Source organism: Phocoena phocoena, chromosome 3 (assembly GCF_963924675.1).
Source record: "Phocoena phocoena chromosome 3, mPhoPho1.1, whole genome shotgun sequence".
Taxonomy (NCBI): domain Eukaryota; kingdom Metazoa; phylum Chordata; class Mammalia; order Artiodactyla; family Phocoenidae; genus Phocoena; species Phocoena phocoena.
In genome coordinates, this window is record NC_089221.1 from 158,301,438 (window position 1) to 158,317,959 (window position 16,522).

The window sequence follows — 16,522 nt, forward strand, 5'->3', positions numbered from 1 at the left end:
AACATACATGTATCAAATATGAATATACAGAAATCTTTGTTTAATACAAGGCCCCTTCAATAAAATATGTAGAGCCATCTGGAAATACAGTTTGATAAAATTTTGCTATTTCTAAAATTATTATACTCCATAATGTTCCTCCAAATGTAAAAAGTCTGAAAAGAAATATACTAATATAGAAAGAAAACTATATTAGTAATGTTATTGCAAAATATGTGAAAGATTTTAGTCAAAGAAATCTCTATAGATAAGAAAAGCTCCTTAAAAGTCAAGGTAGAGTTAAAGTAGAGGATTAAAGTCTTGGTGGATTATTATCAGGATTAGGTTATCTAAATTTTCTATTAATTAATAATTATTTAGCATTTTAGCATTTGGTTAGCAATTATTTATTAGACATAGATATAGAGAAAGATGGTAGCAGAGTTAGCTTTCAATAATTTTTAAGAAGTTTGTTGGAAATGTACAGAACATACTTTTAAAATAAGTCAAATATTATTATCATTTCATCATTCTGGTCATTTTTACATTGTATTTAAGTAGTAAAGTTGAATTTAAACCAATCATATAAATCACAACCTTACTTATTTCCCCAAACATTGGGAGGTCAATATCATTGTTCCATGTACAGGAAACATACTAAGTAGCTGAGACTGAGAGAGGTTGCTTGTTTGAAGTCTTACAACTAGGTAATGACTAGGTCAAAGAACTAGTTGAATCAGAATTCTGAGAAATTTCTACTCTAAAAAATGTATCGATGCTGTACACCTGAAACTAACACAATACTGTAAATCAACTATGCTTCAATTAAAAAAAATGTATCCAAAGATAAAGGAGAAAGTTGTAAGGGATAAGGCATGAGGCTCAGTGATATTAGAATCAGAGGAATGAATTTCATCATTCTCAAAAATTGACCCCTGAGTGAAGAGGATTTAAAGGGTAATTGAATAGTCATAGGAATCATGAATATATAAAGGGATGGTTCTGAATATATTAATAGATTAATATATTAATAGAAGGAAATGGAAGGTTAAACAATAAGAGGTATAAAGCAAGAAAAGAAGAAAGAAGCAATAAAGAGCAAAAGTGAGAGAGACAGAGACAGAAAGATGCAGAGGCACAGAGACAGAGAAAGAGGAGAAAATAAGAGAAGGAAAATGAGGAGGAAAAAGAATTACAGAGCTGATGCTAGAACAATATTGGACTGTTCTGAACCAATTTAAGAATTGCCATTTCTAATTCTTAATATATGGAAGATTGGAATGAAGAGATATTAAAAGGAATGAGACATTAAAATAAATGTATAGATATCTTTGTTTAATATGAGGTCCATTCATTTGAGGAAAACACATCAAGAAAGTATGTAGAGCCATTTGGGAAAAGAGTGGTAAGCCTGCTCCATTTCTAAAATTACTATTCTATACAATCCTTGTCCAAACACAAATATTTTTATATTTTCTCTTTTGCCCCTATGGGAAAATGTCCATAGTGACAAGGAATGAAGTGCTGACCTAAATGGGGACATCTGTTGAGCCTTCACATATGTATACCCTCCATTCTACTCCAGGAAACTTTACTAGGCTTGGGGTGTATCTTAGCAACAGAATTTTAGGAAGGATCGTCTCTAATGTTAGAAGCAGGGTGAAAATGACCCCTGGATGCCCAATTTTCTAACTCCACTTCTGTCGTAGGTGGTAAGATAAGAGGAGTCGTGTCACAAATGAAAAAATAAGGTCGAAGAAAACCAGAGAAAAGGTGATTGAACGTGTAAATATGAGACCCATGTGTGAGGTTGTAAAAGGAGATTTCACCTGCTTCATAGTCCAAGAAAATCCCAATGCAGCGGGGCCGTTCCAGGTGAAGGAGAGGAACTGATGGAGAGGCAAGGACCATGTACTCACTCCCTTTCAGTAGCCACATGGCCCAGACCCCGTTCTCAGGAGATGGTGTGGTTTCCCCCTTTCTTGACACTGTGTCTTGACAGACACCTAACCCCCATTCTGCTCTTTCTCCCACCATGACTTCCCAGTAATGCCTCCCTGATGAGAAGTTCTGCAAACCCAGGATACAAGGCCATGTGTCAAATCGCTCAGGGTTGTTGGGGACATCCCTCCATAGTTCTCCATCCTGCACACTGCGCAGGTCAGCAGTCAAGAGGAGGCTGGGATGTGCTGTGGCGGGATCCAGTTTTATGTCAACTGCAGAAAGAATTTTGTGGAACATGTAAAAGAACAGAAAAGACTGGTGAAAACCTAGGAAGCCATGATATTGAGAACTGTCACGCCATTCCTCTCTCCCTCTAATAACTCCTGGAGATAACAAAATATGTATTTCACCTTGCAGGTCGATGAGTATATGCTTCATTGCTTTTGAGTGTATTCCACTGCTATGTCTGCATAATCCAGGACTCATTACTGCCCCAGTTCAAACATCACCATTGATGATAAGACAAACCATGTGCATGACCATTTAGATTCCTTTTATCTCTATCCAGAGTACTTTGGAAGATCTTTGGTGCTCTTTGGAAGATCTGCATTTAAAATAAAATTTACAGCTCCCTTGGGATTTTTTTTCTCCTCAAAGCCTATAGGAAAAATTCATTGGTATAAAATCCACCACTTTCAAAGCTATGTTACTATGATAGGAAGAATTCTAAGATGAGCCTCATGACCTTCAGACCCTGGTGGTACTCTCATGATTCTGTTATATTATGTGACAAGAGGGAGATTATCTGAGTGGGTCTAATAAAATCACCTTTTAAAATCAGAGAGGTTTCTTTGGCTATCAGGCTGCCACCAGAAGTGAAAATCAGAGAGATTTGGATTTGATGTGTCATTGCTGCCTTTGAAGATGGAGTGGGCCACAGCTGAGGAGAAGGGTGAGTGACCCCCAACTGATAACCAGCAAGGAGATAGAAATCTCAGTCCCACAACTGCAAGGAACTGCTTTACATCAACAAACTGAATAAGCTTGCAAGTGGACTCTTCCCTGGATCCTTTAGAGAAGCCCAGCCTGGTCAACACCTTGATTTCTGATCTTATGGAATCTTAAGCAGAGATGCCAGCTGATCCCATGTGGTTATCTGATCTGAAGAACTGTGAAATAAATGGATGTGGTTTTGGGTAGCTAAATTTGTTGTACTTTGCTATGCAGCAATAGAAAACTACTACTGATGCTGTGAAGTCCCAGTGAGATTGATATGAAATTTTATTTGTACATATAATTAATAGATACCTCTACAAATGAAATGACCTCAGTGAAGAAGGGAGGATGTAAAATATTCAGTGCCTTTATTTTTGGTAAACATTCAAAATTAGTAAATTTCATTAATCATATTTTAATTTTTAATATACTAATAACAAATACTAAGATGCTGACTGTTATTCTTATTTGTCTCTAAACCACTTCTAACTATCTTTTATTGATACTCCAACCTGAATGGGTCACATAAGTAGTACATCATCTATATTATCCCATGGAACCCCACCCTCAAGGGTGCCACTATCATCCTCATATTGTAGATGAGGAGACTCAGAGTCCAAGAGATCATGTGATTTTCCCAAATTATATGATTTTCCTGTCATAAATAATGGGAATTGAAAAGGGGGTCTCCGTGGAATTGTGTTAGGCCTATTTAACAGATGTCATGTCATCATGCATCATTCCCACTCCAGCACACTTATTTGCTCCATTTATAAGAAAATAAATCTGTGAAATAGTTGTTAATACATCTATCTCCAGTTCCTCTCCCTACCTCTTCTTTCTTAAACTCAGTTGCTCACCAAGATAGAATAATATCTTAAGCAAACTACTCCTTCTTCCCAGTGCCCCATGCATTGATAAATGATCAGTCCTTAAAGTTCACCTTAAATGACTTTTCTGTAGCACTCAACACTGTTGAGAATCCTTTTGTCCTGGGAAACTTCACTTCTCTTTCCCAAAGACACCAGTCATCATGCTTTCCCTCCCTCTCCACTGGCCTCCCCTTCTTGGTTTCCTTCGCTGTTTTCTCCTCTTCTCCTCCATCACTGCTATTCGAGAAGCCAATGGTCTCAGGATTGGGACCTCTTGCCTCTTTCTCAGATCACTTCTGATGTGTTCTGGGGCTGGCAGGCACATTGCATTCATTAAATTCCATTCATATGCTTACTAATTCCAAATATATATATATATCTAGCCTAGACTTTTCTCCTGGAACTCCATATTTGTAAATTCATCTGTGTACCTGACATCAACATTTGGATATTTAACATTCATCACAGCATTGATGTGTCTAAAACCCATTTCCCTTTTTCTGCCTCACCTGCAGCTTTACCTGTCAATGTAAACAGCAATTTCATTACCCAATTCTGGAGATTTAAACCTTGGAATCATTCACGACTTTTCTCCTTCTCTGACACCTCATATCTAATCCAACAGCAGATCTTGACAGCTTTGCCTTCAAAACACCAAGATTCTGTCCATTTCTCTGTACCTCCAGTACCACTACCCTTGTCCAATGGACAATCGTCTCTGATTGGATTATTACAACGGATCCTAACTGGCTTTCCCACATCAAGACTTTCCCCTCTGTAATTTATTCTCAATAAAGCACACAGAGTGATCGCCACAAAACATTAATCCAATCATCCTATTCCTCCATTTACAGCTTTTAACTGATGTTCTATTTCACTTGGAGGTAAAGCTTTGCTCACAGTGGCCTGCCTGTTGGGTCCTGTGCTACTTGGACTTCTCTTGGCCTCCCCAGCTCTCCCCTCACTCACTCCACCACAGCCTCACAGAACTCCTCATAGCTCCTGGAATGCATCTTCCATATTTCCATCTCAGGCCTTGGCACTCATTTCTGATGCCTGGAATGCTTTCCTCAATGATCAAATTCCAAATTAGATGCCCTAACCCCAGAACTTCCAGCCACCCTTAATTTATTCTTTTTTTCAATATTCTGTATCATCTTCTAACATTCTGTGTATTTTGCATAATTTAAGCAAATATATGCAACATGAAGCTGTAGATTTGTAAGTTGACGTTATTGTTCAATTTTATATTCGAATGTTTAGAAGAGTTGCTGTCATAAAGTACACAATATTTGTGGAATTGATTAGTTAATTCAGTAAAAATAAGTGGGAATATGGAGACACTGATTATGAGAGTGTAGTAACTTGCAACATTTCATGCAGTTAGTACATATTACTTTGCCCATCAGAACATTGATTAAATCATTGAACAGGACTGATAAGATGGGTTTTCTCATCATGGGACAAAGTGGTTTCCCTGTAAGTAATAAAGCCACTATTTAGCCACTGTCTGTTTTCATTACTTGGTATAAATTGAATATAGAAAAGAAATTAAAAGTATTGAACGGTTACTGTTTTAAAAAACAACATAATAGGACCAAACAAACTAATTATAACACCACAGAGCCTACAGAGAGTACTTAAACATAACTGACTGAATATTTTTGGCTTTATTAACTATCTAATTTAAGAAATTCATCAAATTGCCAGATAATAAAATAATCCAAACCTTATATTATTTGATACACTGCAATGCTTTCATATATTGATGATTTTCTGTTTTCAAATGTTTCATTTTGTCCTCCAAACAATACAATTTTTTAGCATTTTATAAACAAGGAAATGGAGATTGATTAGAACTAATGTTACTTATATCACAGCTAATATCACTTTCAAGCCCACCATTCTAACCAAATGTAGCTTATGTGGGTGTCAGTGACTCTGATATTCTTTCAGACTATTCAGAAGTATCTCAACATTCTTTTTTTTTTATTCTGAGCACGGTGCTCTCTCCCTTCCTCCCTTGTAGTTTGGCATAAACATGTGACTCACTTCTATCAATAAAATCTTCAGGAAAGCCCTGTGTGCCACTTCGGAGTAGTGCATGATTCATCATAATCTTGCCCTTTTCCATGGCTACCAGCAACAGGAAGGAGGTGGGGCTCTGTCTGCACGGGTCCCCAGAGTGAGATTATGTGAAATTAAAGCCTCCACAATCTAGTAATCAACCTAAAACATGATCTCGAAATAAAACCTTTCTGATTTTAGCCACTAAACTTTGGGTTCTGTTTGTTACTATAGCCTGACTGGTACAGTAACAAATTGCAATAAGAGCCAAATTCCAGGTGTCATAGTTCCTCGAGCTCTAAAATGCAGCCTACCTTGGAACTTTCTCAACATTTCCCTCATCCCAGGGATGCGACACATTGTCTTCAGCTCCATGGGGATGGTCTCCAGATCCAGCCGTGTGACACTCTTACTTCTGAGAAGAGCGCAGAACCCACAGTTCTCAGTAGGGTTATCCACCAACCTCCCCAGCCTCTCCCAACCCATTCTTTGATTCAGAAAGTAAACATACCGGCTCAAGGCTCCTCCCGCACCCTGAAAGTGAAAGAGAAACAAGTAGGTGTGAGTTAGACCTCTGAACTGCTTTTGACAGACTGGGGACAGACCATGAATATCTCTTTAGGAATTATTGGAAATCATTAACTATTAAGGTAAAACTATAAGAAACATGACTCTCTCTTAATAAAAGCTAAAAACAGGCTGTTGAGTTTTCTCATGAATTTAAAATAATATAATCAGTTTGCCTCTATTAAAATAAAATCAGACCACACAAAGTTTAGGTTAATTCCTATAATATCTATTGGTTTAACTATTTTCTGAATTGATAATTCTGACATTTCAATATTTTAGTAAAGAGTTACATTCTGTGAATGCAATTAGGGTAAAAACAGATTCTAAGTATCTTCAGAATTTATTTGAGTAACAGTGAAAGGTTAGACATAAAATGTTACTCTCAATGTCCTTTTAAGAAAACCCTAAATTCCTCATTCTTTGAACCAACATATCATGTCTAAATTACCTAAGTGGATAAAAATAGAAGTCATTAATATCTAGCAACATTTTATCTCAAAGTAGATTACTAAATAAATCACCTGCATTGCATTTCCCCTCTCCCTCTAAAAAATAGCCACCTGTCAGATTAATTTTGACAGGGCATAAAGACAAGGGAAATGATTAGCTTTACTTTTCATCAGAATGACAGGCCTTGTTTTTGGCCATTGCTGGTGAAATACAGCTTACTGGTACTGAGAAAGAAAGGGAAAAGAGGGTATAAAAATGAAACTAAATTATTTGAGAATATATTCCCCCTAAGATTTATAAGACATTTTAACATTTCTTCAGTGCTAATAAACGATAACTTTATATACATTGTGTTTTGAGATATGGTAAGATGAGACAATGAATATTATTGAAAATGCCAGAGTTCTTGTGTTTATTTACTGTCTGAAATTTAGAAAATGTATCCCTTTCTGACAGTTTGCTCACTAGGAAGTGGGCATAGCAATACTAATAAAAATAATAACAATACAAATAACAACAACACAAATTTTACTGATATATAGATATATTGAAGACAAAATGGGACAAATTAAATAAAAAGTGTTTTGTAAATGCATTCATTTAATGACCCCCCCACTCCGTAACCAGTGCTATTTATCACAGTACTTGTATGAGGATAGGAATTACTTAGTTCAGAAATCCCTAAATGAGGCACTGGGGATGAGATACAATGAAGCGTGCCCAGAAAATTTCTATTGCAGTGAGTTCTATCATGATAGCATGCATCCAGCAACAACGATGACTTTCTCAGTTCACCTGGGATTCAATGCCTTCAAGGAGGATTAAAAGGAAATATTTCCTTTTCCCTGTTATTTGTCTCTTTGCTCTATAATCTCAAATATAGCGTGGGCAAGCTGCATGGAGCCCAGGCAATCTCTCCCTACCACACCTGGAATAGTCATGCAATATGGGCTAGAAAATTAGCATTTGTCTTAGAAATTAATGTGCGAATTTCAAGGTGGACAATTTAAAATATTACTCATACTTTTGGCTATTGACATTTAAATGGGTTAACAAGACTTTTGGGGATTGGCCATCACTGAAATACAGCAATATCATCACTGACCGATTTTGAGGTTACAGATTGTCCTTTTTCTGTTTAATCATATGTATATCATTAAATTGATTTTAGTTTTAAAAATATTTAAGTTTTGTCTTTAGTATGAACTATTTTATATGATTCTCTAGGGTCCCTTCAGATTCTGATGCTAGGATTCAGAATTAAGATGTTTTCCAAGTAAATTCTAGGGTGCCCATTCCCTAAAGATCATAAATGCTTAAGCTGTTTGTCTGTGAAAGCTGCTATTTGTCCCCTTGTTCTCAAGTCTACCCATCCCTCCCCTCCCAGGCACCCAGCCCCACCTCCAGCAGACCCAGGGCTGGGCGCTGGCACCTCTCCTCCAGCTCCTCTGCCAGATCCTTCAAGGCCCTGCTCTGCTGAACCAGCCGGTTCTTGCTCTCCCGCAGTCTCTGCAGGGTGGCTCGCTCCTCCTCCTCCAGTCTTCTAAGCTGCAGTTGCTCCTCCAGGGCTAGTAAGCCTCGATACTTTTCAAACTCCAACCTGAAGCGCTGCCTCTGCGTTTCCACTTTCTCCTGGAGTGACACAGTGCATCGAATGATCAGCAGATGGGGCAGAGCATTTGGCCTCCACCTTCACGGATGGGATGACGAAGCTGGAGACGGCAATGTCTGGAGTGATCTCATCTTCATAACTCTATGAACGGACCCACTGCATTCTAACAACATGCAGAAGCCAGAGACTACTCATGAGAAGTGGCCTGCTAGAGTTTTCAAACTTAGAGTTTGAGAAATACTGTTGGATTTGGGATCCCATTTCCATGGACTTGAGGACAAGGCACTTCCGTATTCAAGTTTCAGTACCGTATATAAAATGGGGGAAAAGAAGGGTCTGGGAATTAGAATCCCCAAACTGTTGAGCACAGTGACTAACATAGAGTAGTTGCTCAATAGAAGTGAAAATTTACTCTTAGTCACTGGAATGAGAACTGTGTGGAAATAACTGAATTATGAAGAGAGATTAGAGAGACCTGGATTTGTAAATGTGAATAAGAAAATGTTTATAGAGATTAGAAAATCTTCCTCAATAATGTGGTAATCATGAAACTGTAAGGCTAACATTCTCTGCAGAGCCAAGAAAGAAATAAGTTATTCTCAGGTCACTTATTGCAAAGGTTCAGGGAATTCATCTTGATTTCTACCCAAATCTCACCTCTATAATTTTTTAATAGACCTAAGGAACACATTTCGATACAGCATTAATATATCTAAATTTTATTCTCTGGAGATTGGTGTGTGGAAAAGTAGCTTTAAACTAAGAATAAGAGGCAAATTGCCCTCCCATAGTCTCTCCACATTTTGAATTCTCTGGTCCGTTATTAAACATTATACCATTTTGGTTCAATTTAAGAACACAAGCTAGTGCCTTTAAAAGAATTCTAATAACGATTTTCCTCAAATTTTGTAAGATTCAACTCTTTCCTCCAATTTCCCATTTCTACCTCCTTCTGCCACTTTCTAAACAACTAGATTCATATAATTCTGACCTCTTTAAAGTCAACCAACTGTGAATTCCATATTCTGATCTGAAAGGTACAACTCATTGAATTTCTCCCCCATTCTCCATGTTGGAGGCTGTGCTATTGAGGAGTGGTGCTAATAACTCAGTCATTGAAAAACAGTGGAATTATATTTGGGTCATAAGAGATAACATGGTCCAGAGGGTTTTAGTTGCAATTCACTCTTCTCTCATATCATCCTTCTGAGTACTACAATTATATCTACAGATACAGAAAGGCTAAGGGTTTTCACAGAATTTAGAGTTTATTTAAGCCCATGCTTTTTGCTTTTGGCTCACACAGATACATTTTCAAAGGTAAAAATCATGCTAGTTTATTTGGCCTAGGACAGGGATCTTAGAATCATCTCTACTTTAGAATAATCAGCGGAGGGTTCAAAAAATGAAGGAGCCCATATCTCAGATATGGAATTTCTGATTTTGTAAATTTGTGGTCAGGTCAGGATTAAAAACAATTGACTTGGATTGTTAGCATAAAAAGAATAAAAATTATCAATAGACATCACTATCAATGAACTTTACATATAATATACATAGCTATGGGAAAAGATAAGACTTATCACAGAAGAAAAATATAGCAAAAATAATCCTTATGAAAATATTGTCAGAAAACAGAGCACAAGACAAAATTTTTGAGAAAAGAAGAAAGAATTATAAAAATAAAAGGGTTCCTTGGAGAAGGACAGAGAAGAGAAATATTCTATAAAATAGATTCTATATCTATTATAATACATATTATATAAATAAAAACACCTATGTAATTTCCATATACAGCTTCTCAATATTGACCCTATTGACATTAGACCAGGTGATTCTTTGCTGTGATTTTTTTAGGGGAAAGGTGACTGTCCTGTGCATTAGGGTGTCTAGCAGTATTTCTGGCCTCTACACATGAGTTGCTAGTAGAGCACCCACCCTCTCCCAGTTGTGACAACCAAAAACATCTACACATATTACAAAATATCTCTTGGAAGGCAGCACTGCGCCAGGTTCAGAATCACTCTGTGTATGTTTGTGTGTGTGCATGTATAAATAGGTAAGAGAAAAAAAGAGCTCATGAGGGGCTTCCCAGGTGGTGCAGTGGTTAAGAATCCACCTGCCAATGCAGAAGACATGGGTTTGAGCCCTGGTCCAGGAAGATTTCACATGCCATGGAGCAACTAAGCCCATGCGCCACAACTACTGAGCCTGTGCTCTAGAGCCCGCAAGCCACAACTACTGAGCCCGTGTGCCACGACTACTGAGGCCTGCATGCCTAGAGCCCATGCTCCGCAACGAGAAGCCACTGCAATGAGAAGCCCGCACACCGCAACAAAGAGTAGCCCCCACTTGCCACAACTAGAGCTGTGCCCATGCACAGCAACGAAGACCCAACACAGCCATAAATAAATAAATAAATAAATAAAAAGAGAGCTGATGAGGTATAATAAAGATAAAAAATACTTATGGATGACTGAAAAAGACTGAAAATTCAGACTGTCTTTCTATATGTAAGATGATGACTATTAACCTGTATTTCATATATATAAGTGATGTGAAATATTTACTATTTCATTCATCTAACAAATATATATTTTTTAAACTAGTACTGACAGTACAAAACTCTGTTCTAGGTGATGCTGTGAGTTAAGATGAGTAAAATCAAGTGAGTGAGTAAGATCAAAATCAGTAAAGTTTATTTACAATTTGGATTGGGGTCATATTAACAGAGATAAAAAGAACACAACTGTACAATATAATTTGAGGGGATGAGGTGATCCAGGGTGAAACTGAGATTTTTTTTCTTGAGTACCTATGTAGATGGAACAAAAGTGCTGGAGTGCTGGTGGAAGAATGATTTAGTGACCCAAATCTGGATCCTTCAAATAGGCTAGCCTCCTGAACCCCAATATTCTCTCACCTTCCAAATGACAGTTTTCCTTCCCACACTGGCCTCCTGAGTCAAGGCTTCCTCCATCTCTTTCCTCACATGTTCCTGGGCCATCTGGAGCTTTACCTGTTTGGGAAGATATGCGGCAGCCGTTACAGATACCCTCATTCAGTACTTAATATTGACTGGGTATGGGGGGAAATACAAAGATCAGCTAAAACAGGCCCCAGAAAACATATAAAACTGTTCGACCTCGTTAATAACTGTTAAACATAAATATGTTTTTAAATGTTGATGCCAGATGGAATCAAAGATGTATCTAAAAGTGTGTTCATTGTATTTTAAATAGTAAAACTGTAATTAACCAAAGTGTTAAAAATACGGGAGTGAGAAAATTTTATTTTCACAGGATGGAATTAAAATAAGGCGTTGCAGAATATTTAATGACAAGAAATACAAGTATAAAGAAAATTAAAATAAGTATACTTCATGCAACTTTGCACCAAGTTTGAAAAATAAAAATGCTTATGATGAATATATAAAAACTAGGCAGAGACCAATGAAAATATATTCAATAAACAAAATCTCATATACTAATTCTTGGTTGAAAAGTGATGCTATTCCTTATATCTATATATTTCAACTGCTTACAGTTATTTATTACTTTATAATCAGAAGTGTATTTATTATATTTGGCAGAAGAAAACTTGTAAGTTAATATTTACTAAATGAAAAAGAAATACAGAATGTCATAAATCTTACAAGGGGTAGAAAAATAATTTAATGAAAAGTAAATCTCTTTCAACCCTAGGACCCCTGCTAGAGGTAAACACATGTATTTTATTTACAAAGAACACACACAAAGATAGACACATACACACATTTTAAAACTCTTCTCAAAGTCATTCAATAAGTCTCAGAAAAAACAAAACAAAAACAAAAACTAGCAAACAAAAAATGAAATTCTTCCCAAAGTCACTGAACAAGTCCTACACATCAAGGTTGTTCTTTTTTAAAGATAATATTCTAAGGTAGAGCACATAAAATAGCAGTAGAATCCATGGAGGCATTTAAAAGGATGAAGAAACTAGCAATTTTTTTAGTGTTTGGAAGGAATAGAATACTTCAACACTTGTGGACAAAAGAAATTGTAAGCAAAAGCAAGGAGGTGAAAACCTGTGGCATGTTTGGGGACAACAGTGATTAGGCTAGTTTTGCTGGATCGAATGATTGGTTTAGACAAGAGTTATAGTAAGAAAACTTAGGGCCTTAGAATGTCTTGATTGATAGGCTAAGGAGTTTAGAAGATATTTATTTGGTATTTAGTTGAAGAGCTACTGAAATAGAGAAAACTTCCTTAGAAATATGACATTATCCATGCAATATATAGTACCTTATGGATTAAAAGAAAAAAAGGCAGGAATATATTTCAAAAGTCTAGCTAGAAAGTAGCTAGCAACTGAATTTTGCAGAAGACAACCAAAATCAAGAAGAAATACTAAGAAAGATTATTTCTTGGTAGGTCCAGAGGGAAGTTGAGGGAAAAAAAATCACAAACCTTGATTTAGAACAATCAAAGTTAAAATAATTAGTAATAATTATTATTACTAATTATTTTGTTATTATAAATTATAGTACATAATATAAATATACAAAATATTATAAATTATTAATAATAATTTGTTAATTAAATTATTATTTTAGAAAGTTGATATTTGCACTTTATTTCATCGTGATAGTACTTCAGGTAAAGGTCGATAGATTAAAGATGACTTTAACCTCCTTTGTGCTAGCAGCCATTCCAGATATTGAGAATTTAAACGTGTTCAGGATATGTCTAAAAACTTTTGATGAGCACCAGCAGGGAGAATCTTCTTCATAGGGTTTCACAGATGCCACTTTTGTGGGCCAGGTACTCCAATGTGAGTCACCTTTTCATTGAGGATGCTCACATCATAAGTCCACAAATACGTGTTGACTAGAGAAGGGCCTGTGTGCTTAGCTACTGGATTTCTACATCAGAGTAACATGCATTGGCAGGCTTTAAAGGTGATCAGAGCCCTGTGCCTATCCAGAAACTATTCTTAGCAAATGTTCAAACGTGAAGGTTGCTTTATGCACCCCAATGTTCATTGCAGCACTTTTACAATAGCCAAGACATGGAAACAACCTAAATGTCCATTGACAGATGGACGGATAAAGAAGATGTGGTACATATATACAATGGGATATTACTCAACCATAAAAAAGAATGAAACAATGCCATTTACAGCAACATGGATGGACCTAGAGATTATCATACTAAGTGAAATAAGTCAGACAGAGAAAGACAAATATCATATGATACCACTTATATGTGGAATCTAAAAAAATGATACAAATGAACGTATTTACAAAACAGAAATAGGCTCACAGACTTCAAAAACAAATTTATGGTTACCAAAGTGGAAAAGGGCAGGGGAGGGATAAATTAGGAGTTTGGGATTAACATATACACACTACTACATATAAAATAGATAATCAACAAGGACCTACTGCATAGCACAGGGAACTCTACTCAATATTCTGTAATAACCTATATTGGAAAAGAATCCGAAAAAGAAGGGAGATATGTATATATATAATTGAATCACTTTGCTGTACACCTGAAACTAACACAACATTGTAAATCAACCATACTCCAAAATAAAATAAAAATTTTTTTTAAATGAAGGTTGTTTTGGTGACAATATTAATTAACATAGAGATAAACACTATGCAAAAGCAAGACATTACACAAATGATAGTTATTCGGAAGTGTTTCCAGTAACTATGTGCACCTGTAACTAAGAGCCCATTGGACAACACAGCCCTCTACACCAGAGCTCTAGCTGTGGAACCCAGATTATCAACATCAGGAAAATTAAGACCAGCATGAAATTAAATGTCCAGGGAGAATTTCATGGGAGAGGAGGGCAACCTAAAATAATAGTATGTCTGAGCTCCTGAACAGGGGTCCCTAAAGGGGGGGTGTGCACGGAGCAAAGGCATGGAGACCTCAAGGTGAATGTGAGCCAGGAGGGTGGTTGGTGCGGAGGGCACAGGTCATTCAGATCAGGTGGTAGCATTTGGCTCTGTCCCTAGCAAGGCACTCTTCACACCTCTGACAGTCGGCTCCTCTGTTACAGATCAGCATTTCCAGACCCAGGAATCGTGGCCCTCCACGTGCCATGGTAACACCTCTCACCTGGTAGCACCTGGCGGCCTCCTGCAGCGGTGTTGTGCGGTGGCTCCTGTGCTCTGGGGTGGTGTCACAGACCCAGCACAGAGCCTCCTGGTCCTCCTCACAGAAGCGGCTCAGCTCCTCGCCGTGCCTCACACACAGGCGCGCCCCCGAGGGCCCCGCGCTGAGACCCAGCTGCCGCACGCTGTCCACCAGGCTGGCCAGCTGCCTGTTGGGGCGGAAGCTCTCCAGCCTGAAGGGACCCCGGCACTGCGGACAGGCATAGAGGCCGCTCTGTGCACTGTCGGACTTCTCGCAGAACTCGGAGATGCATCTGAGGCAGAAGCTGTGGCCGCAGTCCACGCTGACCGGTTTCTGCAGGAAATCCAGGCACACTGGGCACCTAGCCTCCTCGCACAGCCGCTCCCCGGCCCCCCCCGAGGCCATGGCCGGCCGGGCCTCGCCCGGCCCTGCTGATAGCAGAGCCGCCTTCCCCAGCTGCCTGCGCTATCTCCCCTGGTGGTCTGGCACAGAAGGGAGGAACCCCACAGCATGAGAAACAGACCCAAGATGGGTTTTATCCGCTGGCCAGAGTCCAAATGAGCTACTCCCAGGGAAAAGTTGTAACTCAGGCACCCTCAACCACAAGGATAAAATCAACATTCTAGTTACCCTAGCCTCCTAGGAAACTGATCATTTCTAACGGAATCCCTCATAGTGTACCTTATTGGAACCCGAATCCTCATGTTTTCACTGTCAGGAAATTTGGAGAATTGCTTAGCTCCTTCCTTCCATTATTTTCTAACTACCCCATGACCTTCTTATCCTTATACGGCATAATGAGTTCTTAAAGTTTTTTTTTTCTCCAAACTTTGTTTTTTCTACCTCCTGTTAATTAGCCCATGATAAAAAATTTGGGTAGGTGGGTTGATAGGGAGATCCAAAAAATATGTGTGTATAATAATGATGGGTCTATAGCCCAACAACAATGCAAAGCATTTAAATAAATACCTGGCCCAGTTCAGTGAGTCCTATAATGACTGCACACATGTTGTGATTGTTGCAAAGCATATCTTGGAGGTGGCAAAGCCGTAGGTTAAGGCACTGGTTATAAGAAATAATTCAAGCATACGTGGCACCTGTGAGGTGGCGAAGGCTGAGAAAGATATAGAAGAAGAGAGATGATTTGACAGAAAGGATGTGATCCCTACTTGGGATGAATAGGGTGAGGTCATTAGGTCAGCCAGAAAGTAGACAAATGTGGAAAGTGTCTGTCATCTGCACAAAATGTAATTTTCATTTTGCTGAGTTTGAAGCAAAGATGCGCATGGCATGCCTGTTGCAAATCCTTCAGTCCTTCAATATGTGTTCCTCGGCACAAACTGCAAGTCTCAGACACAAGGGTAAGCAAAAGACAAATGACCCAGCTCTCAAGGGAACCTGAAGATGCATCAGGAGAACTCATAAAAGTATAAACTAATACCTGGGAGAAAGGACACTCACCAGTGCTGCAAGAATATAACAGGGCTTTGAACTAGCCTGTGGGGTTGGAGTTTGGCCCTTGGGAGTCTCTGAGTTAATAACTGAAGGGTGACTACAGGCTGAGCATAGGAAGGGGACTCTATCAAGCAGAACAGTCAGAGGGCACAGGGTACACAAGATGAACTGCTGCTGGAGGGAGCAGGTTTGCCCCAGGACATGAGGCAGCCAAGCAGGCTGGTATGTGTTCGAGGGGAGGATGAGTGGCAGTGGATAAGGTCCCAGTGGGAGGCAGGGACAGAGGACTCATGTCCTTGCAGCTCCTGTGTGGTTTGTGGGTCCTTATTCTAAGGCCCAAGTCTTGGCCTGGAGCTTTGGTGGAGGGCAGGGCCTAAAGGGTTTTGAAGTTGTCTACCTAAAGGTTAGGTGGATAATTAAAACAGAGAGATTCTTTGAGA

The 16,522-nt window shown here is 38.4% G+C and overlaps 1 protein-coding gene across 1 annotated transcript; it reads right to left on the reverse strand.

Moving 5' to 3' along the window:
• Window positions 1–1,605: 1,605 nt before the first annotated feature.
• Window positions 1,606–15,032, reverse strand: TRIM58 (tripartite motif containing 58). Its single transcript, XM_065873768.1, has 6 exons — window positions 14,610–15,032; window positions 11,414–11,509; window positions 8,280–8,510; window positions 6,370–6,392; window positions 6,173–6,273; window positions 1,606–2,195 (listed from the first exon to the last, which is right to left on the reverse strand). Exons 1-6 carry the CDS (start codon window positions 15,030–15,032, stop codon window positions 1,606–1,608), a joined length of 1,464 nt encoding a protein of 487 aa, XP_065729840.1.
• Window positions 15,033–16,522: the final 1,490 nt, after the last annotated feature.

Bases quoted from the DNA above. Each gene is read 5' to 3' on its own strand.
- TRIM58 (XM_065873768.1), bottom strand. From the start codon at position 15,032: ATGGCCTCGGGGGGGGCCGGGGAGCGGCTGTGCGAGGAGGCTAGGTGC. The intron at 11,510-14,609 runs GTGAGAGGTGTT...CTTCCCAAACAG, and splicing joins AGGCCGCCAGGTGCTACCAG to GTAAAGCTCCAGATGGCCCA. The intron at 2,196-6,172 runs GTAGGCTGCATT...TTCTTTCTGCAG, and splicing joins AATGTTGAGAAAGTTCCAAG to TTGACATAAAACTGGATCCC.